This window comes from Ailuropoda melanoleuca, chromosome 13, assembly GCF_002007445.2.
Source record: "Ailuropoda melanoleuca isolate Jingjing chromosome 13, ASM200744v2, whole genome shotgun sequence".
Classification (NCBI taxonomy): domain Eukaryota; kingdom Metazoa; phylum Chordata; class Mammalia; order Carnivora; family Ursidae; genus Ailuropoda; species Ailuropoda melanoleuca.
The window spans coordinates 20,242,050-20,268,467 of record NC_048230.1 but is presented as its reverse complement, the minus strand read 5'-3'; the positions used below and the strand labels follow the sequence as shown (position 1 = coordinate 20,268,467).

At 38.7% G+C, this 26,418-nt stretch overlaps 1 protein-coding gene across 4 annotated transcripts in view; it reads right to left on the bottom strand.

The window, feature by feature from the left end:
* The window catches only part of SPAG9 (sperm associated antigen 9), a 97,984-nt gene that overhangs the window by 14,221 nt on the left and 57,345 nt on the right, over positions 1 to 26,418 (bottom strand). For 3 of the 4 annotated variants that reach the window (XM_034641522.1, XM_011233310.3, XM_011233312.3), the window contains 17 exons: positions 22,482 to 22,539; positions 21,042 to 21,194; positions 20,509 to 20,560; positions 18,180 to 18,310; positions 15,871 to 15,927; positions 14,670 to 14,843; positions 13,564 to 13,693; positions 11,417 to 11,506; positions 10,875 to 11,042; positions 10,065 to 10,236; positions 9,286 to 9,504; positions 8,812 to 9,007; positions 6,953 to 7,078; positions 5,613 to 5,693; positions 4,757 to 4,824; positions 2,477 to 2,625; positions 1,123 to 1,294 (listed from right to left, as the gene is read on the bottom strand). In XM_034641522.1, the coding sequence (XP_034497413.1) occupies positions 1,123 to 1,294; positions 2,477 to 2,625; positions 4,757 to 4,824; positions 5,613 to 5,693; positions 6,953 to 7,078; positions 8,812 to 9,007; positions 9,286 to 9,504; positions 10,065 to 10,236; positions 10,875 to 11,042; positions 11,417 to 11,506; positions 13,564 to 13,693; positions 14,670 to 14,843; positions 15,871 to 15,927; positions 18,180 to 18,310; positions 20,509 to 20,560; positions 21,042 to 21,194; positions 22,482 to 22,539 (2,196 nt within the window). The remainder of the gene's footprint in view (positions 1 to 1,122; positions 1,295 to 2,476; positions 2,626 to 4,756; positions 4,825 to 5,612; positions 5,694 to 6,952; positions 7,079 to 8,811; positions 9,008 to 9,285; positions 9,505 to 10,064; positions 10,237 to 10,874; positions 11,043 to 11,416; positions 11,507 to 13,563; positions 13,694 to 14,669; positions 14,844 to 15,870; positions 15,928 to 18,179; positions 18,311 to 20,508; positions 20,561 to 21,041; positions 21,195 to 22,481; positions 22,540 to 26,418) is intronic. The other variant, XM_034641521.1, reaches the window with a different exon arrangement.

Here is a 26,418-nt window from a genome sequence, read left to right as displayed (position 1 = left end):
CTGAAATTGGGGTGCCTGGGTGGCCAGTTGATTAAGTGTCGGACTCTTGATTTCGGCTGACGTCATGGTCTTGCAGTCCTGGGATCGAGCCCTCCATTGGGCTTCGTGCTCAGGACAGAGTCTGCATCAGATTCTTTCTCCTTCTCCCTCCCCCTCTAACCCCTCCCCGCTTGTGCATACTCCCTCTAAAATAAGTAAATAAAATCTTTTGAAAAAAGTATATTCCTGAAATTAGTTTGCATTTATGACATTCCTAATAACTCAGAGTGATAGATTAGGTGTTAAGGATACAGCAGGGAACAAGCCAGAGATGGTCCCTGCCCTTTGTGGGGCTTCTGGTCTTTGGGGGAAGAGAGACAACAAACAAGAATCAAATAGTATTGGTGCAACCCCAATAATGATAAGCCCATGAAGAGAAAGCAAGAGAGGACCTAAATCAAATCAGATCATGCAAGGTCTGTTCTCCATGGGACATGTAAGCTACAGCCTGAAAGCCAAGTTAAAAAGGGACCAAGAAGAACTTCTCCGGCAGAGGCGGTAACACATGTGAGGGGCCTGAAATGGGAAGGAACTTGGTGAGCTCAGGTCCGTGTCAGCAGACTACAGTGAGTGCGGAAAAGTGGCCCAGGCCCCTGCACCAGTTCTGGTGTTGTCACAAACTATGTCATCTCACCTAAAGGCAGGACTATTCTAAAAGTGGCTGGTGTTACATAAGTTGTCATGGTGGTACTGGCACACTGGTTACTATGCAGAGAACAGACTGGAGTGGAAACGCAGAAACTGGTTAAGAGGCTCACGGTTATCCAGGGGGGTAAGGACGGTGGCCTGGTCAACAGGGATAATGGTAGAGATAAAGAAGTAGCCGATTTAAGATATTTTTGGAGACAGACTTGACAGCTCCCAGTGATGGATTAGGTGTGAGGGAATAAGAGAGGAGTCAAAAATGATCCCAAGTCTCTGTCAAGAACCACAGGCTACACGGAGGATCTGCCTGACACTTTCAGTGATAAGAGCTCACTAGTCCTAAGGCAACTTACTCATTCGTTCTACCTAGCATTTGAGACCATTTAAAAATAAAACATTTTCTTCAACTGACATAGATAGAATGCTTTGGAAGCTTACCTAACATTTTGCTTACGTAAGGCTCAATGTCCACATCCTGTAGGTGCTGGTAAGTGTGTGCGTGATAGAGACGAAGTGTGGAATCCAAACGAATGGAGACCCACACACCGTCACCCACCCATGCAAGCTGCCGCACCTGGCTCTCCTTCCTGGGATGTGCGTCAAATGATTTCTAGGAAAGATTGTTCGATCACAATGTTACTTTGATTAAGTAGGAGTTCATGTTTAAAAACTGGGCTAATTTGCACAATTTGGCAGACTGTATATTAAAAGAGGAGCCTAAACACAATTTACTAAACAGGATTACTTTTACATACACAAATGCTTTATCCCGGACTGCAAAACAAGACAAAGAACAAACAACTTAAGAATGCTAGATTTCGGCACTGTGTAGGCTATCCACTTACCAAGGGGATTCTGGCATATCCAGACTCTATAACAGTGTTCACCAAAAGACTGAATTTGATCTCAGGATGCTCTATTGCTGCAGCGCAATGCATGAGGTAAGAGCCTATTTAAAATTAAACAAAAAGGAACCTACCTAGTTCTGTGTGTGTGTATCTGCGTGTAGGAACCAGATTGGGAGGGAAAAAAATCCCACCAAATGATTAACTTTGGGACTTCTAGGAACCAAATGGGATTTGGAACAAAGGAATAAGGACTTTTACCTTAAAATTTTCCTGCCCTTTTTCTTTTTCTTAAATAATTAGAATGAATTTATATAATGTGGCAAAACTTTTAAGAGAGAATGCTAAAAGGTTTTTATTTTTACAAGTTACCATTGCAATTTTATTGCTCAGTCTATGACACATGTCTGGATTTGCCTGGATCCACATGTAGTGACAGAGACGAAGGAAACCTCGTCCCAAACAACCCACACATAATTAAACATATCAAGAACCAAGTAACCAAATAATACCTACATTGCACCTATGGATATTCAGACACACATTTAAATATTCATGTGTGAATCCTCCTTCCTTAAAAACAACGACAACAACAACAACAGTTCCCACCATAGTCAAAAGTGGCAAGAGAGGTGAAGTAACAGAAAGCTGTCATCCAGGGATGTCTGGGTGGCTTAGTTGGTTAAGCGTCTGCCTTTGGCTCAGGTCATGATCCCAGGGTCCTGGGGATTGAGCCCGCATTGGGCTTCTTGCTCGGTGGGGAGTCTATTTCTTTCTCTCCCTCTGCTCCTCCCCCCAGCTCCTACTCTCTCTCTCAAATAAGTAAAATAAAAAATCTTTAAAAAAAAAGCTGTCATCCAATCCATCACTGATGTGCCCTAAAACACACAGATTCAGAAAACAGTTTCTAAAGAAGCTAAATACACAGAAAGCATACGTTAACTTACCTCTATTTTCATAGCCTTTGGCTGAACCACATAGATTTTGTTCCTATAGCCACACCAGACTTTGTCATGTACCACAGTCATGCACCGGATGGAATGGTGAGGCCGTCCAAGGTCTAACAGGTGATAGTTTGACAAATCCCACTGACCATCTTTAAAATAAGAAGTAAATTATTAGTCAATGCACAACCCCTTTTACTCAATTTTAACATAAGAAACATTCTATTTGGGTACATTAATAAATTTATCGGTGATGCACTGCAAAATAACATAGTCAGTTTGTCTTTTCTTTGAAGAGACTGAATTCTCTCCTGTCTACTGCACAGCTGGGGAAAGAGATCTCAGAGGGTGTCTGGTCCAATGAGCCACCCAGTGCCTGTATCTCCACACTCACTCGCAGTGCTGTGATAAATCAGCCTTAAGTTATTGTTTCTAATAACAGTTTAAGAATCAGAACGGATTTAGTATTATTTTCTGGATAATATCTGTCTCTCTCTCACTTACATTCTGATGTATCTTGTGGATGTTAAGGACAACACAATGCTAACACTTCAGGAATTAAACACACAATCATTTTAGTGATGGCAGAAATACAAATGAGAATCAGCTGCTGAAAGCTTGCTTTGTAGACTCTGCTTGAACAATTTCAGTGAAAGAAAACATACTGCCTCACGAAGCAGCTGTTCCATTTTCCAAAAGCTGTAACTGTCTGAAAAATACTCCCCACGTCTAACTAGTTCATCCTTGAATGTCATCGCCCATCAGCCTGTAGCTCTGCGCAATGGACACAGAAGAATTCAGTCCCACTTCTTTGTTACTTTGCCCTATGTTTTCTCCTCTTAAAATGAAGCACTCTTGGGATGTATTCACATCCCAGTTTACAGACCCCTCATCCTAATTCCACTCTGTCTGTGTTTAACATGCTGCCTAGCTACCAGAGCGGAGCAGGGTTATCACAGCCCCGCTCTGGACACAGACTTCTAGGAGGCTGAAGGTTCAGTCACTTGTATTAAGTTGGGGGTCACCCTTTAGGTATTTCTCATTTTTCAGACATGTTGCCCCCTTTCTGTTCTTCTGAAACCTGATGCAGAACTTTACATTTATACTTATTATATGTCTTTTGTCTGTTCTGTCAACATAATTTTGGATTCAGCTTGCCAAAACATTTATTACCACATTTTTTCTAGGCTTTCGTACTTATTAGCTGACTGACCACAAAGCCTCTGTGCCTCGTTTCCTTGTCTATAAAATGAGGATGACAACAGAACCTTCTTCGTAAGACGCTGTTAGGCTTAAGCTCAGATAAAGTCTACAGAGGGCCTGAACAAGAGCCCCCTCACTCTCTGATGCTATGGAGTCATTAACGAGCAATCTCTAGGTACCAGTCACTTACAAAGACACCTAATCATCATTTACCCTTTATTTTTCCAAGCCCAAAAAGATATGAGACTTGGAAGCCTTGCTAAAATCCGAATTTAGTGTATCTATTCTTATGGAATAATTTCCTGCTCCAGCAATCTAACAGGTAGGAAATGAATGACCATTTTTGGCTGATACATGTACCAAGAAGTTAGGAAGTGTCACATGCTGGCTTCCCTAGTTCCCTTATAACTCAAGGTAGCTTTTTGGACCTCCACCACCCCTCCTGTCTGCAGATGATAGATAAATCGGTTTTGGTTTTTTGTTTTGTTTTTTTTAAAAGATTTTATTTATTTATTTGACAGAGAGAGAGAGACAGCCAGCGAGAGAGGGAACACAAGCAGGGGGAGTGGGAGAGGAAGAAACAGGCTCCCGGGAGCCCGATGCGGGGCTCGATCCCAGGACCCTGGGATCATGTCCTGAGCCAAAGGCAGACGCTTAACGACGGAGCCACCCAGGCACCCGATACATCGATTTTAAAGAGGAAGAACAGAAGTAACAAGACATGAAAATCATTAAACCACATCTAATTAAAAACTTTAAAAACTTTCCAAATATAAGTGGATGCAAATTATTTTAAAAATACTGAACAACAAAAAAGAAAACCTTCCCTCCCACTAAATTTCTCCTAACTGAAGTGTAGGAATGAGAACTAAGTGCCTCCGTATCACATTATGTCAGGGTACCTAAATGATAAACTACGTGCACTCACGTATCTACTGAAGTCACACACTGTTAAGAGTTCAGTTTAAAGCTTTATTCTTTCTCTTATTAAGTATCATTTCTTTAAAACACAGGCAATCTGCTAGAAAATGCTTTTGCAAAGCAACAAATCTGGTACATTATATATTCATAACAACTCACCAACTCCTCTGTGAAAGATTGCAAGGGTGCCATCAGCCAGGGCCACTAACACAATTCCTTTCACGTGTCTGCAAACAGGAAAAGCGATTTCAGAACTCTCCATCTGGGAATGCGGGAGGGACCACATGCTACTGACCTAGTTCAGAGGCTCTCAAAGGGCCAATCCGTGAGAGACAAGCAGCTTACACCAGAACCTAAAGAATACACTTTTTTTTTTTTCCAAGTCATCTCTATGCCCAATGTGGGGCTCAGACTCAACGACCCCAAGATCAAGAGTCACATACTCTATACTGAGGCACCCAAGCACCCCAAAATACAGTCTTCATTGAGAAAGTCTTGCTATGACAATGTCAGCTGCAGTAAATAAACAGCCTGTGTGCTGACTCCCTTGTTTTGCTCTCTGGCCCCAAGCTTCTCTCACCGCTGAAGGGCCGCAGACCAGAGACAGATGCCTTGGGTGGAACTAACAGTCAGCTCTGTAGACTTTGGAGTTTTTGATAGCGACATATAGAAAAGGACTAGTGAATCAATGCCCCAGTCAACACGCTCACCAAGTCTAAAGAGTACCCTGAAACAAACATAAATTAATAGGTATTAATTGGTTCTCTCCCTGAGAGTTCTACAGAACTCGCAGTATGGTGAGGAATCAACCTGGTAAATTTGACTTAAAGCTTTACTTAACTATTTTACTTTGTAGTAAGAGTTTCAATCTCACTCAGCTTCTCTGATTTCATAAAGGGGGGAGAATCTGGATATTGACTTAATTATGAAGCACATGTTAGCTTTAATAGTCTTAAAAGATAATTTTACCAAAACATGTATTTTTAAAAGGAAGAATTTCTAAAATAAAACTTACACAATACTGAGAATCGAATCTTTAAGTTTAATAGAATGGAGACATTTCCTCCACTGGGCTACAGATGAATGCACATACAAACTGCAAGAACAAAATCAAGACTGGTAAGGCACAGAGAACATCAAGTCGTTGCTTACATCTAATAATGACCACGAAGTTCCCTTAGGAGGAAAGAAGAGTAACACAAAAATCTTAGGAAATAACAAGAGTCTAACGCAAAGAAATAAGCTGCTTAAGCAAATAGAAACACAGAAGGGTGAAAAGTCAGAACTAGAATAATGCATGGTCAGTTAGTTTCAGGTTCCCATATACTTCAGAATCCTTGGCCAAAATTAAAAATGACCTTACTCTTCTACTACACTGAACTATAACTTTCTAACGACAGACTTGTTTACATCAAAGAGGGGCAAGCTATGGCCCGCAGGCCAAATCTAGCCCTCCATCTGTCTTTGTATAGTGTGCGAGATAAAATTGGTCTTCACATTTTTAAATGGTTGGGAAAAAAATCAAGAGTACTTTACGACGTCTGAGACCTGCATGAAATTCACCCTTGAGCATCCATGAAACGCTGCAGGAGCACAGCTGCACTCCGCCACTTCCGTACTGCCGGTGCAATGGCTGCTTCCGCACCGCCGCACCAGAGCTGGGAAGCTGCTACAGAGATTACATGGCCACAAAGCCTAACAGATTTCTTATCTGATCCTTCATAGAAAAAGCTGGCCGACGCTCCATTTTGTAGTATTAAGACTCCTATGGAAATGATGCACTAGTGACCTTGCTTAACCTGTGGAGAAGCACAATTTTCTGAGACTCCTCCTCCTACTAGAATGTGAACGAACAACGTACTGCTGGTTATCATCTCCTAAGCTTTCAGACTGGGATCTCTCCTGGTTTCCCTAGTACGTTTCGCAGTTACATTCAGAATGGAATCGGGCCTTCTCCCAGCCAAATCGATTAGTTTAATCGCTGGTATTTCCTGAATACACTCTAGCCTACATAAACCTTCTGTGCATCCATAATTCTGTCTCTGTGCTGTTCAGGATCTTCTATTTCTGGATCACCCAGATTTTCAAGTTTCATTTACCTCTTCTTCCCAGAATATCACATAAAGGGAACATTCTGTGACAAAGAACTACATGATTTACCATTCATAAACAATGCAAGTCCAGTTTATGAGGAATTAGAACATCATCTCAAAATCTGTATGTACATATTGTTCTCTGCTTTAATATGCACTTTTTGTTGTATGCCTATGCAACACATTTTACTTATTTATCTTCTGATTCCAAAAGCAAAAGTAAAAAACCAAAGATACTCTAATATTAAGAGTTGGCACCTACCAGCCATTCTGAGCTCCAAGCCACATAGTTGGTAGAAGGCTACTCATTTTCTGGGCTTCTTCTCTCACCAGGTCTTGTTCATTTGGCAAGACTGATAATTGATCTTTATATGCATCTGAGTCACTACTGGGAAAGGTGGGAGAAGGAAATCATTTGAGTATGCTTAGCTACAGTTTTCAGACACTGAACATTTCCATATCTCAGTTTAACAGTTTGAAAAAAAAAAATCAAATACTAACATTCCAGAAAAGCCAAATTTAAATGCTTATAATAAATATTTCAAAGGTTGTACCAGAAGTAACATTAACATACTAGAGAGAACCAAGGTGCAGATAAGGGAGTTAAGACACAATAATATAGCAGTTAATATCCAGACTGTAATTACGGTTCTCCCTTATGGTTATTTTGAATTTTACAAGTTTTTTTCTTAGGGGAAAGAAGAGGAAGGGATGGTTTGTTATAATACAAAACACACACACACACCACATGAGAATGAGTATAAAGAATTTTCTAGGGGTGCCTGGGTGATTCAGTAGGTTAAGAGTCTGCCTTTGTTGGGGCGTCTGGGTGGCGCAGTTGTTAAGCGTCTGCCTTCAGCTCAGGGCGTGACCCCAGCGTTCTGGGATCGAGCCCCACATCAGGCTCCTCTGCTAGGAGCCTGCTTCTTCCTATCCCACTCCCCCTGCTTGTGTTCCCTCTCTTGCTGGCTGTCTCTGTCAAATAAATAAAATCTTAAAAAAAAAAAAATTAAAAAAAAAAAAAAAAAGAGTCTGCCTTTGGCTCAGGTCATGATCCCAGGGTCCTGGGTACAAGTCCCGCATCAGGCTCCCTCATCAGTGGGGAGTTTGCCTCTCTCTCTTCATCTGCCTCTCCCTCAGTTCATGCTCTTTCTCTCCCCCTCTCAAATAAATAAAAATCTTAAAGAAAAAAAAAAAGAATTTTCTAAAATAAATTATTAAGCTAAAACACACTCATATTCTCTCCTAAGACCTTCTTTCTTTTGGATTGTCAGAACATTTTTAGAAAAAGATAAGTGGGCTATCAAATTCAAAACAGACAAACCTGCTATTTCTAAAAAGATGACTTTATTCTTTTTTTTTTTTTTAAGATTTTATTTATTAATTTGACAGAGAGAGAGAGAGAGAGAATAAGCAGGCGGAGCAGCAGGCAGAGGGAGAAAGAGAAGCAGGCTCCCTGCTGAGCAGGGAGCCCGATTTGGGTCTCAATCCCAGGACCCTGAGATCATGACCTGAGCTGAAGGCAGACACTTAACGACTAAGCCACCCAGGCGCCGAAGATGACTTTATTCTTAAATTAACAAATGTTAATAGACACCTGTCACTCTATAAACGAAGAGGAGGAATATTAAATTATAAAAAGAATCATATTTGGATAGATCCCCATCAGCTTTCTATAAAGGCCTAGAGAAGGCAGAAAATAAATAATTCATTAAATGGGCCTAGATTACTCATTGCTTTAAAGGAAGAGCTATTTGCCAGAAAACAAAATTCAAAAAGTCACCCAAGCCCACATGGGAAATCTAAACTGTGAATTTCACAGCTAACTAGGGCTGGAGTGAGAGGAGGGCTTGGGAGGAAAATGGCACAGTTACAGCTTGAATGGAAATGAAAATACAAATCCTATCAGAGGAGAAAATGACCAGGAAGGTTTTGACTAATGTACTTATAGGCAAGGATTTGTATGTTTTTTCGTTTTGTGGCGGGGGGGATCCAGAGCAGATGCAGTGGAAGGAGAGAGAAATGTCAACACAGTGGGAATGCCATGGCTGCTTGAGATGATTCTGGTTCCTTTTATGTGAGCACTTTTCTGGTTTCCTAAGTCCTGAACCACGCGCATACCTTGACTGATACACTGGCGAGAGGTCTTCTGGGATTTGAACTCCCAGAGGATCTGTAAAGACGTGCTCTGTGTACACGCCAGGCTGGGAGATGTCCACGGTGTCTTCAGCTGACCCTGCATTGCCTTCGGTGGCTTCAGTTGCTTCTTCTGCTGTTGGAACATTTTCATCAACCTCACTATTTTCTGCTTCCTTTTCTACAAAATAAATAAAACATGCTAACTATTCTGAGTTTGAGCTTTTTCCCCACACAAACCACCACTGTAGAATTCCACTCCACCTACCCTACTCTCCTCCACACTATACCACAAAATACAGAATTCTTGATTTAATAGGCATTACAGTATTACAGTGTCTTCTTTCAAGCTCTTTCATCCTCATTACTTCAAGATATAAATTGAGCAGGAGTCCGTAATGAGGCACCTGGGATAGGCTCTGACTCTATACTGATGACATGGAAGGAGGAGAGTGATACCTGGTGGTTTTTCCATCACTGGAGAAGCACCGTTGGCACTAGGGGAAGTGGCAGCTGCTGTCACACCTTCTGTAGAACAACCAACCACTGTGATGCCCCCCAACAGGCTGTCTGTCTCTGCTGAGCTATTGCTGGTCATGCTGCCACATAAAGATGCTTTGTCTACCTGGCCAGATTCTGAAAGTTCTTCTCCTGCAGGGTAGTCTGTTTCTCTTGCTCCTGAAAAACAAGATAAACCTTTTTCTAATACCCCTCCCCCATCCCTGTTAATCTCTAATCTACCTCTGTATTCATGGTATCTGCCTAGTCTAGATCGATCATATAAATGGAGTCATACAACATGTGTCCTTGTGTGTCTGGGTTATTTTGCTTAGCTTGCTTCCAAAATTAATCTATGTTATAGCGTGTAACAGAATTTCCTTCCTTTTTATGATTAAATAATATTCCATCATGTAGACATATCACGAACCCCCTTTTTAAACCCATGTTTTAACATCATGTAATATTCAATCCAGAACTTTAGAAGCCTTCTCTTACTAATCAATCTAAATAGCCCCTTGCTCTCTGTCCACCAGGCATCTTCTCGTATTAGCATTGTTTTATTTTCTTCACAATATTTGAAAATCTTAGTCATTTGTTTCCTGTTTATTTTTGGTCTTCCACAACCGGAACATAAACTCCATGAGAGTGGTGCATAACTGTACCTCCAGTAAACAAGCCAGTTCCTCCCAGTAAAAAGGTGTAGACGGTAGGAAGAGAGGGACGTGGCTTCCTCTTACCTGGTACACTTGCTATGCACAGAACATGAGAGTTGCAAACAGTGAAACTGTCTAGGATGTTGCCTGGTTGAACAGCATCAATAATGATAACTTTTGTAGCTGAATGAGTGCTGGTACAGATCCAGACTAGACTGGATAATTCTTCTTGATTTTTTAACTCCATCTGCTGCTCCTACATGTACAAAATAAGAAAATGAATGTTTATTTTTTTTAAAGATTTTATTTATTTATTTGACAGAGACAGCCAGTGAGAGAGGGAACACAAGCAGGGGGAGTGGGAGAGGAAGAAGCAGGCTCTTAGCAGAGGAGCCTGATGCGGGGCTCGATCCTAGAACGGTGGGATCACGCCCTGAGCCAAAGGCAGACGCTTAACAACTGCGCCACCCAGATGCCCCAGAAAATGAATGTTTAAAATGATATGTAAGTGTACGTACTCATAAGGCTGTGCTATAATGTAAAGGGCAATACTATTTTGTGTTTATTTTCAGATTATTTGACAAGGTTAAAAATAAAACCATCTTTCAATATTAATTAGTAGACTAAAAAACAGCAGTTAAAGCAGATCAGTGATAAAAAATGTTCTCTATCTTGATTTTGATGGTTCTTAAACAGGTACATACATTTGTCAAAACTCTTTGAACTGTACCCATTTCAAGTATATATACCTTATCATATGTAAAATATACCTCAGTAAAATGGATGTAAAAAAGAGAGAGCATGAGGAGTAAGCAAGGGGATAATAATCCCAATTAGAAGTTGGCCAGATGTAAAGCTAAAACCAGGAGGTCAAATGTTAGCGCACACACTTACCTTAAGTTCCTGGTCTAACTTGTCTAAGCTACTCTGCGACGCACTTCGCTGTTTACTGCCCTCTGTATCCAAACCAGCAACATCCTTGTAAAATACACTTGCTCCAACAACAGAACCACCATCTCTGGTCTTCCCACCTGATAAATTAACTCCAACAGCACACCACAGCTTTTTAGGTTAAAAAAAAGGGGGGGGGGATATTAAGTCATTTTCTCTCTAAAAATGTTTAGAACTTTTCACATTTCTTTAAAAATCTAATGATCATGAATATAGGTCTTTTTGTTTGTTCCTTTCTTTCAAGTAAACTCTATCACCAATGTGGAGCTCGAACTCAGGACCCTGAGATTAAGAGTTGTACATTGTACTAAGTCAGACAGGTAACCCATGAATACAGGTCTTCAATATTCAAAGTATCCCAGTTTAAAATTACAAAATAAACAAATAACCTCACCCACAGAAACAGAATTTAAACCTTTCTGGTTTAGAAAGAATATCCACCCAGAGTTTAAGAAATATTTCCTTTAACTTCAAAATTAATTTACCTTCATTGACGTATCTTTTTCATCTAGAGGTCTGAGATAGACGGGCACAGGTAGATTTTTCATCTTATTTTCCCCTTGGCCATTGGTTATCTAATAATTAGGGAGGGGAGAGAAAAAGACACATTGGTAAGCCTCATTAAAAGCAAACTCACAGAACCAATGAGCCATGGGCAAACGCTGCTGGTACATACTTCCTCTCTGAAATCACGTCCAAGCTAATTCTGTTATTCTTATTTGAAAAATAAGCAGAAAGTCAAGTGGCAGTTAGAAAAAATAAAAAAGATACTATGGGAGCTGAGAAGAGATACACTTCATGTACATGTTAGTGCATGTGTGCATGTGTGTGCGTGTGTGTAGTGCGTGTGTGTATGTGAGTCTTTTAGGGATAGGGAATATGGAAGCAGACTACTTAAGTAAAGTTCCTGTAAACCTGAACTGAGGTTTAAGTCAAGAGTTTGAAAGGTTACATGACAACGGTTTCTTAAATATTCTAAAAAACAGAGGTTGGTTATTTGGGCACCTGGGTGGCTCAGTTAACAGGCCAACTCTGGATTTCAGCTCAGGTCATGATCTCATGATCCTGGTCCCCTAAGTGGGGAGTCTGCTTGTCTCCCTCTCCTTCTGTCCCTCTCCCCTGCTTGCCCTGCACATGTTCTCCCTCTCTCCCTCTTTCTGACATACATAAATCTAAAAAAGGAGATTAAAACAAAACGAAACTTCAAATATTAAAATAGAGCAGGATACACATGCAACTCAATAGCAAAAACAAACAGATTAAAAAATGGGCAGAAGATTCTGAATGAACATTTTTCCAAAGATGATACAGACAGCCAACAGGCACATGAAAAGATGCTCAACATCACTAATCATCAGGGAAATGCAAATCAAAACCACAACAAGATACCATCTCACACCTGTCAGAATTGCTATTATCAGAAAGACAAGAGGCGAGATGTGGAGAGAAGGAAACCCTAATGTACTGATAGTGGGAATATAAATTGGTACAGCCACTATGGAAAACAGTATGGAGGCTCCTAAAAAATCAAAATAGGGGTGTCTGGCCCATTTAGTCAGTACAGCATGCGATTCTTGATCTTGGGGCCAGGAGTTCAAGCCCTACTTTGGGCATAGAGATGACTTTTTTTTTTTTTTTTAATTAAAAATAGAACTACCATACAATCCAGCAATTCCACTTCTGGGTATTTATCTGGAGAAAACAAAAACATTAAATTGAAAAGATATAAGCATATATGCACCTCTATGTTCACTGTAGTATTACTTACAGTAGCCAAAACATGGAAAGTGTCCATTAATAAATGAACATGTAAGGGAAATGTGGTATATAAATACAACAGAATATTACTCAACCATAAAAAAGAACAGTAGCTTTCCATCTGTGACAACATGGATGGAACTTGAGGGCGTTACGCTAAGTGAAGTAAATTCAGACAGAGAAAAACAAATACCGTACAATCTCACTTATATGTGGGATCTTAAACAAACAACCATACCAAGTCCATAAACAAAGAGAATAAACTGGTGGCTGCTAGAGGCAGGGGTGAGAAATAGGTGAAGTGGTTTATAAAGGAGGTCAAAAGGTACAAACTTCCAGTTATAAAATAAGTCATGGGGATGTAATGTACAGCCTGGCAACTATAATTAATAATACTGTATTGCACCTTTAAAGTTGCTAAGTGAGTAAACCTTTAAAGTTCTCACTATAAGAAAAAAGTCTGTAACCATGTTTGGTGATGATGTTAACTACACTTATTGTGGTGGTCATTTCACAATATATAAAAATACCAAATCATTATGTTGTGTACCTGACACTAATATAATGCTGTATGTCAATTATACCTCAAAACAAAAAAACAAAAAACAAACCAACAGTTTACCTCAAGTCTGTGCACTTGGTAAACCTCCTGTTGACCCCTCGGCCTCCTCCCAGACTCAGGCATTTCTTTTGAGCTCTGGGGCTCTAGAAAACAGCCTGAGAACCACTACCCTCAACCGTTCTCTAAGTGTGTGCCAAGTCCATGAACTTGAAATGAGCAGGTTTGAGACAGGTATTTCAACTCTTCATGCCCAGGCATACTCCTCTCCCCCAGCACTTCCCACTAGATGCTCTTACCATGTTCACATCTTACCTGTTTGTACTTTTGAGGCAGACTCCAGCCAAAAGCCTGCACTCTACCATCTTCCTTCTGAACGTGTGCCTTTACCTGCCGATACTGTTCTCTCTTCTGTTCTCTGCGCGAAGCTAAACTAGCTTCAGTTCTAAAAGGCAAAAAAATCTCCCTTTTTAATTAAGGAACTATAACAACAGTGTATCTCCCCTTTCCCACTAAGACAGCAAAAATGACAACAAAAAAATTATGCAATTTCAGTTGACTTTAGAGTTCTGCCTTTCTAAGAAGTGTTACCCTAAAGCTGGCCTTTTAAAGTTGTACAGTGGGTACAGTGTTCAAACTTCAACAGATTAGCAAGCAGCTTATTTTATTATGTTGAATCATCAGCCATCAAATTTCCATCAGGTTTCATATTTTGGCCATATAAAAGGGAAAAATTCTTAAATATTTTTAGTTCCTCCTTTTTTTTGTCATTCAACAAATATTTACTGAGAATTTTCTCATGCCAGGATATGTGCCAGAAGTCACTAAAGATCAATAAGTCAATATCTTCTTACAAAGATAATAAAGGTTAATTTCTGGACCCCACTGCTTTGTTTCAGAAGACAAAAATGCAAACTGGCTTGCTGAGTATGTCATAGTTAACAAATCTGTGTTTCAGACACTTTACAAACCCTAGGTAATTTCACCCTAGTGCCTCTGAGACAGGTTATCATACTCAATTTACAGGCAGAGAAATGGGCTAAGAGGTTAGCTTGTCCAAGTTCATGTAGTTAATGAGCAGCAGAGTCAGGAGGGAAAATCAACTTCTTCTGACACTAAAGGAAATGTTCATTTAGGATAAAGGCTTATATTGGCCTTTAACATTTTACTTATATTTATCAGTGTTGTTGACCAGCAACAAAGACATTTTAAAATAACTCCTTCTGTTTATGAAATCTGTGAAATGCAATTTTCATAAAAGGTATTGACTACAAGTAATCTACTTAAAGGTAGGCAGCCATGTTATAGAAATGGCTTCTTTATAGATTTATGTGAACCTTACAGCTGATCTGATAAGGGACAAGAATATTCTGAACTGTTAACTTATTTAGAGCATAACCACTAGTCTGCAAAATACTTACTCTTCGCTAAGGAAATCAAAGGCTTTGGACTTATCCCCAGGGAGCTGAGACAAGGTGCTGCTTCTTTTCTTGACGGAAGGAGTAACATGAGAGGTGGGTGCATTGTATTTCAAATTAACAGGTGGCTCAGGCTTCTTAGTAGTATTACTTGAGGAGCTGAAAAGTCGGCTGAAACTAAAAAGAAAAAAAGTGAGAGCAAGAGAGCGCAAGGGAGAGAGCACACGTGTGCGAGAGTGTTATTACATGCGCTATGAAAAACAATCCATAACTTTCCATAAATTCTGGAGTGCTTTTACAAGGCAATGAGTTAGAAACTGGCAGAAAGATTTTTTGTAGTCATAGACTGCAGCTTTAGCAATAACTCATAGCCAAACTCAGACATTCAGGAAAGAGAAACTATTGCTTAGAATTGCAGATCCTCGCACTTTAATTAGCAATTCACATAATGAGAGGAAGAAACTCTTAAGTACAGGGAACGTCCTGTAATGAAGAAATAAGATGGGTCCTAGCTTTTGCTTGGTAAGTAGTTGTTAAACAGCAAGGTTATAGCTGCACGGTTTGAACAGAAGCTTAGTTTGCCAGTTCTAAAAGTAGTAAGAAAGTACTGGAACACATATCATCAATTTAACATACATCTTATATATTTTCTTATTAAGCGCAATTTATATATCTACCTTCACATTCACTTAAAAGAATTACCAGTTTCTATTTAATAGCAGATTCACCAAAAAGGGTAAGTTTTAAGTATAGTAAATGCACAGTTCTTCTGGCATGAACATAATTCAAATCTGAAACACACAAATACACACACTACTCAAACCTACAAGACACTGAATTTCTAAGCTTTACTTTGTAAAGTTCCTTACAATCACACAACCAGTGAATTATTTATTTATTTATTTACTGAGGATCCAGGAATTATCAACTCTATGAATAATTCCCCATAATTTTTATTTAATCTAGCAGAAGATTCTATTGAGTGCATAACCAACGGGATGCAGCTTACGACAGCATAGGTTTGTCCTCAAGAATAGCCTTACCGAGCTGGCACGCTACATATCAAAAAGAAAAAGTTCAATTTAGCCATATACTCCAAATTTTAAAAAGAAAGGAGACAAGAAATCATTCTCAGAAATAAATTTTGACTGTAATCTTGTCTCAAAGTGCTCTCTGATGTCTTTATGTGTTTTTTGATACTTACAACTGCCAAATGCTTGACCTTTTTTTTTCCTGCATGGCTGGATTTTCTCTTGATGCACTATATTTAAAAAGAAAAACAAGAAAGAAAAAATGTCTTATCAGAGGTTTTTTAGCTTTCTGATGAACAGGGGACCCAAGAAGTTCACAGGATACACAAAAGAGAATCAACAATTAAATTCAGTAAATAGTTGCTTTGACCTATCAAGTGTCAGTCAGCCTGTAAAGGCTAATACAACTAAGATAAATAAAACATCATCCCTCCATCGAAGGGTGCACACCACTGACAGAGACAAGATTGTTATCTGTGCCGAAGGGAGAGCCAACATGCCTGAATGCAAGTATGTAAAAAAAATTTTTATTGAAGAGATATCCTCCAATTCTTCCTTTTGTCCAAATACTGTCTTGTGAATCCTTGTCTTTACATAAAGGTCTCTATCGTGCTCATGCTCCAGCTCTCACAAGATAGCCTTACTGTTCTGACGGGTCATTTTTCAGAGGACTAATACTTTCCCATTACTGACAACATGATCAGAGAAGGGGATAAACTGGATTGATAGGTAGTTCAAGAAAATTTCAGAAAATAAGGCACTCCAAACTAATTTAGTAAGGTGGTAAGGATTCTGCTCTATCAGAGCTCACTTTTCACATTCTTTTTTAAAGGACCAAATTGAAAACATCTTTTAATTCAATGGAAAAATTAAAAATGAGACACCACTTCTTTTCACCTGTGGACTACGATGTGGCTGCTAAAATTAAAATTAGCAGTGGAGCCTGTCAAAGAAGCCTGGGTGGCATAGTCTGTTGGGCATCTGACCCTTGGTTATGGCTAAGTCGTGATCTCAGTGTCGTGGGATCGAGCCCCACGTTGGGCTCCATGCTGGATGTGGAGTCTGCCTGAGATTCTCTCTCCCTCTCTCTCTGTCCCTCCCATTTGTGTTCTCTAAAATAAAGAAATAAATCTTAAAAAAGAAAAAAGAAAAGAAAGAAAAAGTGACCCTCTCTTATACCTCAATTTTATTTATTTATTTATTTATTTAAAGATTTTATTTATTTATTCGACAGAGATAAGAGACAGCCAGCGAGAGAGGGAACACAAGTAAGGGGAGTGGGAGAGGAAGAAGCAGGCTCATAGCAGAGAAGCCTGATGTGGGGCTCGATCCCATAACGCCGGGATCACGCCGAGCCGAAGGCAGATGCTTAACCGCTGTGCCACCCAGGCGCCCCTATACCTCAATTTTTAAAAAAAGATTTAGTTATTTATTTGAGGGGGCAGGGGTGATGGGGAGAGAGAGGATCTCCAGCTGACTCCGGGCTGAGCACGGAGCCCGACGACACAGCCCAATCTCATGACCTCACAATCATGACCCAAGCCGAAGTCACGAGTCCGAGCCACCCAGGAGCCCCTACCTTAATTTTTAAAATATTTATTATTTATGTAATATCCATTAAATGTTTGAGTTAAGGACAAACTTCTTAGTACATTAGTTTCTTTGACAAATTAATGACGATTAGAATACTGATCTCCTTCCTTCCCAGTAGCAATTACAAGGTTAGCAAATTATAAATGTGCTATACAAAAGTCTTTGGTTCTAGTATGACACTGGTAAAGGACATATAAACTGTTGATAAATAATGTAATCAAAAAGAAGTAAAAGTTGGAGGTTAAAAAATATGTTCATAAACTTTAAAACAATGTGTCAGTGTATATGTACTGTTATTGGTAAATCTGACATAGGAATCCAAACTCAAAAATATGGGCAAATTAGGGGGCAACTAGTTCACAAACTTTTCATGAGCTCTTCCTAAATTAAAGGAACACTGTTACTGAAAATATGGCCGTTAGGTGGCAGCATTAGGTGAGAGCTAAGATCAGATCAACAAAGATGTCAATGGAAGGTACATTTTGCATGAATAGCCAGAAAGGGGGGAAACTGGACAAGAGTATTTTACAGAAAGACATGGAGTAAAAATGACTTAGTTTTCTGGGTGGCACTTGAAATTTGTATCTTTCCCTGACATTACTGTAAAAGTAGTGTCAATTTCTATATTTTGAAAAATGACCATCATTCCTAAGTAATAACAATTACCTTTTAGAGGTCATGGGAACATTCTCTAAGGGCACTTTACCCAAAAGGCACTCATTTTGATCACATTCTGTCCCTAATTCCTAGAGTTACTTTAGAAATTATCTCCTAGTAAACAGTGTAAGAGGTTTGGATCCCCAAGGCTGGACTCCAGTTCTAAGTGAAGGAATATTCAAACCTAGGAAACAATACTGGAAGAGCACCAACAGGCACTTCTCATACGAACCGAATCATCTCTGTCCATCGAACAGCTTCCTGAAGCTCCATCAATCTCTCTTTATATTGGTTTCTCTCCATTAGAACACGGGCCATTTCTACTCTAGTAAACCGCTTCCTCTGAGCTGTGGGAATATCACTCTATAACAAAAAGAAAACTGCAGATCACTCTGAGAGCCTGTATCTGTTTTTGTTGTTATGTTAAACTTAAGCAAAATCTTAAAGCTTTGGAACATTTAATTTGTAATCTACTGGATCATTTAAAGAAAAATAACCTTATATAAAAATAAAATCAATAAAGAGATTTTAGTAATTGCTTATGACTGAAAAGAGGTAAACAATTTAATTTCTGAATAAAATACAGATATTTGAACATACTATAAAGGAAATACAAAGAACAGTATAGATTCTGAACTAAAACCAAGAAAGATTAACAAAGTTAATCTATATAGATTTAACACGCTTGCCTGGAAATGTTCCTCTAACAACATTATTTTAAGTTGATGTTCTATAACAAATGCTAATTATTCAGAAATTTGTTACAAGTTAGTTCCGAAAGGGGTTCACTTATCTCAAACTACCCATCACCTACATATATTGGCTAGGGACCAAGGCACCCAATTCTAAGAGTCATTAAAAAGCCAACAGAAATACAACAAGCTGGAGACAAGTGTATTAACTAGAATTCTTCTTTGGGAGAGTAAAGGATATGAGTACGGTAAGACCCAAAGGAGCATGCTCAAATCAACTTCTTTCTACAGTAATTCCTAAATGCTCTTCTGGGGAGGAAGACTGGTTTAACTACAGGGCTTCTGTTTTGCTGAAGGGTGGGACAGTAAGAAAGAGGCTGAATTTAGCCCTCGGGGACCTCCTCCTTTCCTCCCTCCTGCTGCGAACTTTGCCTCTCTTTTAAACAAAATCAAACAACGGAGGATTCAAGGACTGAGTCTGCAGTGCAGCAATGACACTCCTAGGTATAAGCCCTGGAAGAACCAGGAGACTTGTGCCATAATGTTCCTAACAACAGCATTGTTTGTGGTAGTAAAAAGCTGAAAATAACCTAAATATCCATTAATAGGAAAACAAATACATAAACTGTAATACAGTCGTACAATGGGATATTATAAGCAGTGAACATGAATAACTTCCCAGCACTACAATGTAGGTGAATCTCAAACGTGATGCTAGATAGAAGTAAATCTCCAAGTATGAAATAAAAAACAATGAAAATTAAACCATATTTTGTAGGGATACATATATGTGTGATATGATAAAATTATTTTTAAAAAAAAATTTAAGTGAGCTCTACACCCAACATGGGGCTTGAACTCACCACAACTCCAAGATCAAGAGTCACATGCTCTACCAACTGAGCCAAGCAGACGCCCTGATAAAATCATTTTTTTGAAAGGGAAGAAAATGATAAATATAGGATAGTGGTCTCTCTGGAGGGGAGGGGCATAGGGTAGCTTCAATGTTTGATAATATTCTGGGGCGCCTGGGTGGCACAGCGGTTAAGCGGCTCCTCCGCTGTGAGCCTGCTTCTTCCTCTCCCACTCCCCCTGCTTGTGTTCCCTCTCTCGCTGGCTGTCTCTATCTCTGTCAAATAAATAAATAAAATCTTTAAAAAAAAAAATGTTTGATAATATTCTAGTTCTTAGGTTAGGTGGTGGGTTCATTACGTTAATTTGTTATGTTTCTAAACTTACATATGTTACATATATTTTTGTTATTTACCAAGTATTACACATTAAAAAAAAAAAGCAAGATTACAGGGGCATTAAATAATCATTTTGTACATGGCACCCACATATCTCAAGTCTGATGCTTGACCAGCAAACACCTGTTACAGGAATGATAATCTAGCTACCAACAGAGTTAATATGATGATAATTATATTGGTAAAAACTCATATTTAGTCTTTTGTATTTCCATATATTGAAAACAATATAAGCTGACTGCCTACTACTAAAGTTCTAGAATTCATCGTTTTTGTGTTTAATACTATTAAACAACTTTTATACTTAAGCTTTCACATTTCTAAGTCAAAATCTGAGACAAAACAAACAGTAATAAAACCCAAAATGTTTCAGCTGGTCCTTGAGCTTGAACATGCAAACAAGGTCACAGCACAGAGTCACAGGAAAAAAAAAAAAAAGAGGACACCACATTTAGCGAGAAAGCTCAGCCTCTGGGTAAGATGTGGGAGCATGAGCTATCCTACTCGTGGCCACAAAGAGATCTTCTGACTTTTTATAATGCTATATCCAAAGCTCAATTAGCAGGATTTTCTTAAAAACCAAATGTAGTAAGAAAAAAACGTGAAATCATAAACCTACATCATCATCATCTTTTGCTTTTTGCCGTGCATCTTCGGCTTCTGCGCGAGCTCTGGTGGGGGGAAAAAAGAACATGTTATTTGAGCTGCGTTCGTCTTTTCAAGGAATGAAAGAGTAGGTCAAAAATTTGAATCAACACTAAATGATTATTCTTCTCTTTCCAGAGTATTTAGCTGCCTTCACGTAGGGGACATTAGCGCAGCACTATTCTCAGAAAAAAACAAGTATTAAAGAAAGCTGGGTGAAGGAAAAGAATGTTTCTAATTTCCTTATTAGCAAATTTTAGAACGGTTCTACTAACTTTTTTCACATGGTGACAGCCACAAAAAGTGACAGTGACAAAGCTGGGCAAGCGGAGGGGTGTGCTTACAGCACAGCCACCACCAGGCACTCGGGCCCCTCCCGATCCTGGCAGCGCGTGCTCCTCACCCGCTGGAGACGGCGACGACGGCTGGCCTCGGGGGGACACCCGTGACCGCTGGTGGCCCACTGGCAAAGACAGCCGGGTTCAGAACACCACAGAGAAAACTTACTTCCTAAGCTCCTCCTCCAGCTCCTTGTTCTTCTCCTCAAGCTTCAGCTTGGCTTGCTTTACTGCCTCCAGCTCCCCCTGCAGCACATCCTTCTCGCAGGTCAGCTCATCCACCTTCGCTATCAAGTCATTCTTCACTACATTCAAAGCATGTCTAAGAAACACATATTTCGTTACAAATGAATACTCTTTCTGTCTTTCAGCTTATTCTTTTACAGACGAAAGTAACTATACAGTCAAAACTGAATAACTGAATATTTTAAAATATTCTACCTGGTGTTGTTTGTAGATAAAGATAAAAAAACACACAACCATCCAAGTTTTTACTCTTCCCGCTTACCAAAGAATAAACACGTAAAGCAAAGCAGACCACCAACTAATAAAAATTACCACAATTAACTAAGATTAAACTTTTACAGAATAGCATCCATAAGAGTGCTGTTGTTAAACTCTGAAATAAATATTACCTAATCAACAAAGTAAATTTATCTTTGAATTTACCTTTAATAACTGATGACAAAAAAAGTCTAAACTTGGGGGGGCACCTGGGAGGGATTTTTTTTTTATTTAATTTAAATTCAATTAGCCAAGGTATAGTACATCATTGTTTTTTGATATAATGTTCTTGGGGAAAAAAAACCAAGATCTAGTTCTTTTGGGTACAGGTGGGCATAATGCCTCATAACTGGATTCTAGTTTGGATCTACCTAGATGTTCCAAAGTTGTTCTGACACAACAAATTAACAAAGGGAGCTGGGCTGCTTTTCCACAGGACTCAGGACCTGCCCCACAAAACATGACTCCAATATGTTTGAGGTCTAAGGCACCACAAATTATACCTGAAAACCGACAACTATGGAGGAGAGCTGGGCTGGGTATAGATCAAAACATTTATGTAGAAATAAAGAAACCCCAGAAGAAAAGATAGTAAAACAGGCATCCTAGGGGAGGGAGCAAAAAAAAGCATATGACATATCCAAGAAGGTTAAGAAGGCATGAATACTTGCAGGGTGGAAAAGCGATGAAAATCTATTTTTGCAAAAAACAGAGCAACAAAAACCTCTCTCTCAGGGAAATCAGGTCATATTGCCCATTTCCTCGTGTGTGTTGCGCGCACACCCAAACACAGAGAAGGGGAACAAGACAGGGTAGCTAGACTGTAGTCACATGCTGCGTTAAACTGAACAAGGGTCACTGACTCAGAGGAGAAAATGCAGTATCTTGTGTTCCTTATTAAAATTCTGTATATACTGGGGTGCCTGGGTGGCTCAGTGGGTTAAGCGTCGTCTGTCTTTGGCTCAGGTCATGATCCCAGGGTCCTGCTCAGCGGGGAGCCTGTTTCTCCCTCTGCTCTGCCCCTTGCCCCTGCCTGTGCTCTCTCTCTCTTTCTGTCAAATAAATAAATAAATAAAATCTTTTTAAAAATTTTGTATGTACTTACTTGGTTTCCAACAGTTGTGTATTTTCTAATATAAGATTCTCAACTTCACGACCCATTCCTACCAAAAAAAAAATAAATATATAAAACCTTTCAAAAAATTTATCAAAAATTGTATAAACTTGTATTATAATAGAGACTCAAATTTTAATTTATAAATTTTATCTGTCCTTTAGTAACCTTATTTTGTCTATAATTACATTTGATATATCTACTTGTATAGGTTATAAAATTATAAAGAATTATCCATCACAAAACAAAGCTAAACATTTTGTTAGCCAATTCTTTGTAACTATTAGTCTATATGTTATTTCTCATAGATAATTATTTCAAAACGATCAAGACTTTTCTGCCAAATATTCTAAAAAGTAGCAGTAAAATATTTAGAAAAAAAGAGTAAGCATTAATACAGATCAGAAATCATTTCCAAATCACAGCTGGTATTGTAGGCTTTTGCCTAAAAATTAGGTCTTACTAAGAAAGAAAGGCAGGAATAAGGCCAAAGAAAGACGGAACCCCAATGCAGATGAAACCTTACCAAAGAAATTATGGTCTTAAAGCCCATGCATTCCATGTAAAGCAAAAACAAAGAACAAGAAATGTTTTATGTAAGAAACAGCATGAAAATAGATTATTAATCTGTAAAGTTTTATGCATGATATGAAATACACCTGGAATCACAGTGTTATGATTTAATGCATAATGATGTGCAAAAGACAGAAATTAAGATGATTTCCTCCATTCATAAGGATGATCTTTGATATGTTATACCTAAAAAAAAATGCTTTACCAATTCTTTTGCACAATGAATAATTAGATTGAAAATCCCACATCAATAATATAAAAGTTCTTTCAAAGTGCCACCTCTGAAATGATAATGTTCAGTTGTTACTTTACAGAATCCTGTTTAATAATTTAATGAGGACTGTAAGGCAGATAGAGCATTCAGTGTAAGATCCAATGCAATGATCTTTAAGGAGAAGAAAGCTATTTAATTTGCTACTTAAAAGAAACTGAAGAAATAAAACAACACAATAGGGAATTATCTCAAAAAGTTACAAAAACAAAAAGGCAAAACAAAGCAAAGCAAAAGACCCACCATTCACTTATCCTAAGCTAATGTTGGAAAACTACATACAATGGAAGAAGTAATATTCATATCACCCAGCTATACAGGAAGCAAATCCTAAGAAAACTATATAAGGGAAAGGAGTTAACATGCCCCTTGATTTTTTAAAAGGTAGTATTTCAAATGACTTAGAGATAATTTAAAACAAAACCAACGTAGGAATGCTAAAAATTCAATGTTCACATAGAGACTCATATTTTGTCTGTATTATAATTATCTCAAATATTCTCAAAGATCAGGTTACTTCTACCATGAAGAATTAAATATCACACACAGTAGCTTATTTAATCATCTATGTATTCTCCAAAAGGTGAAAATAAAGACAAACTAAATTCCAATTCCAAAATGAATTTTGGCAAGATATGCTGAAATATTTGCTCTGGACTAATATTTACTTTCAATAAAGCAATACAGTGAAAAGAAATAGGTTTAGATTGGTTGAAAAAAGCTTATGTAATGACTATGTTTGCTATAAACTCTCAAGCAAGTAGGGAGAGAAGCATAAAAGCTGAAAATATATGGAAGGCAAAAAAAAAATAGTTGAGCAGAAAACAATGATGAGAAAGCATTACATGAGAACAGCAGCCAGGAGCACCTTGCTTAAAAAGCAATTATATTAAAGTATTTAAAAGCATACACACCAGAATATTCCCCTGGGTAAGCAGCCCAAGAGAAAAATGAATGAGAATCATAATTAGATTGTTTTCAGAAAGCAAGATCTATGCTCAATCATTTCAATGAGAGGAGACAATAAAATTTAAAAGATGTAGAGAAACGATTAAATACAATAAAGTATAAATATTATAAATAAGAAAAAATTGTGAAATATGTACTATATGGGAATCATATCTGATAATGTGGCTTCTAAAGTTTACACATTCTCAGTGAAGAGTTCCCTCAAAATCTCATGTACAAATTTAATATATGGTCAATAGGATTGTCCAAACTTTTCATTTTGAAATGTATTGATAAAAACTAACTCATAGGGGTGCCTGGGTTGCACAGCGGTTAAGCGTCTGCCTTCGGCTCAGGGCGTGATCCCGGCGTTATGGGTTCGAGCCCCACATCGGGCTCCTCTGGTATGAGCCTGCTTCTTCCTCTCCCACTCCCCCTGCTTGTGTACCCTCTGTCGCTGGCTGTCTCTATCTCTGTCGAATAAATAAATAAAATCTTTAAAAAAAAAAAACTAACTCATAACTATTAAAAAAACATAACTTGGAGGTGGCCCCATTTCTAGTCAAGGTTTCAACCAAACATAAACTCAGGTCTAACATATTTGGGAACTTTACCTATTAAAACAAGCAAAAAACTGCCTGGCAAATTTTAAAATCACAGAAGTCTCATTTGGATTTCTGCATCAACCCTAAAGCTAGGTCCATAGTTGGGCCTCCAAATTGTCTGTTAATCCCTTGAGAAAGTATGCACGACTTTGTCTACCTGCACATGCATTTTTCCAAAAGTACACTGCTTTCTTACAAATTCTGCCCTAAAGGAGTTCTAATCCTAAAAGGTGAAGAATCACAGAATTAGAGGTGAAATAAAACCATTACAACTATTTAGCAATCCATTCACTTAATTGCTGTGCTATGGTGCTGAAGACTCAATAGTAAGCAAGGGACAAAGTTGTCTTGGCCACATTGAGCTTAGAGCCTACCCAGAGAGATGAGTACACACAAAATTACAGTAAAGTATAAAGAGTGGCATAATAAAGAAAATGAGTTCCACGAGAATACACTTCAGGGACAACTAAGCTTTAGCTGGGGAACCAAGGCAGAATTCCAACAGGAGGATATGCCATTTAAGCAGAGGCAAGGAGATATAAAGAGTTAGATATGCAGTTGTTTTTTTGTTTGTTTGTTTGTTTGTTTCTAAGAAAAGGAGTACACAAGCCTTGGTGATTGGTTCTGAGGGAAGTGGGAGAGATTTTGAATGGAGAACTGAGTGGATGGATGGTGAGGCATTCACTGAGACAGTACAGGCTGGACTAAGAACAGCCCTGAACAGGACAGTGATCATGATAAACTGAGCTTTAGGCACATCGAGTGTAAAGCCCTACAAATCATCTTAGAGGTGTCTCGGGCTGTTTTGAAGTAACAGCCTGGGGCTCTAGAAAAAGGTGCTGGAAGGAGATAAAAACTGTGTAGCAATTTTCCATGAAAGCCAAGAAACAAGAGCAAATAAGACTTCCCAAACAAAAAAGCAGGCCTGGGACACTGCTATCCTGAAAGAAGGGCAGAGGAAGAGGAACCTGCAAAGACTGAAAAAAAATAATCAGAGGCAGGAAAGACTGTTTATCACAGAAATCCAGCAAAGATCGTGTTAAAGACAAATGTTATCTGAGAAGTCCTGTGAAAGAACGTAGAAGGAACCGCAGGATAGAGCAAACAAGAAGGTTGTTTCATGCCATGTAGGACACGGGCAAGAATGCCCACAGACTACAGGGGATGAGATACAGGGGGGGAAAGGGGAAATCCTGCCAGTTAAAAGCAGCTACACTTTTTCAACAAGTCTGCTTCGTTCACTCATATATCACAAGCATCTAGAATAGTATCAGACACATAACATACCTCTTCCATATTATTACATAAAGGTGTGACCAGAAATGGAAGGAAAGGGAGTGATAAGTGACGAAGGTACTATAGATAGAGGGGCAGAGGATAGCAGTACTTTCATTTTTAAATGGAAAAGATCTGAACATGTTTAAATGATAATAGAAGAAGTAAAGATAGTGAAGCTGAAAATATAGACAGATAACCAAGAGAAAGAAAATCCCAAGAGTAGGATGTATGATTTCCAAGTTCCAGAGTGTGG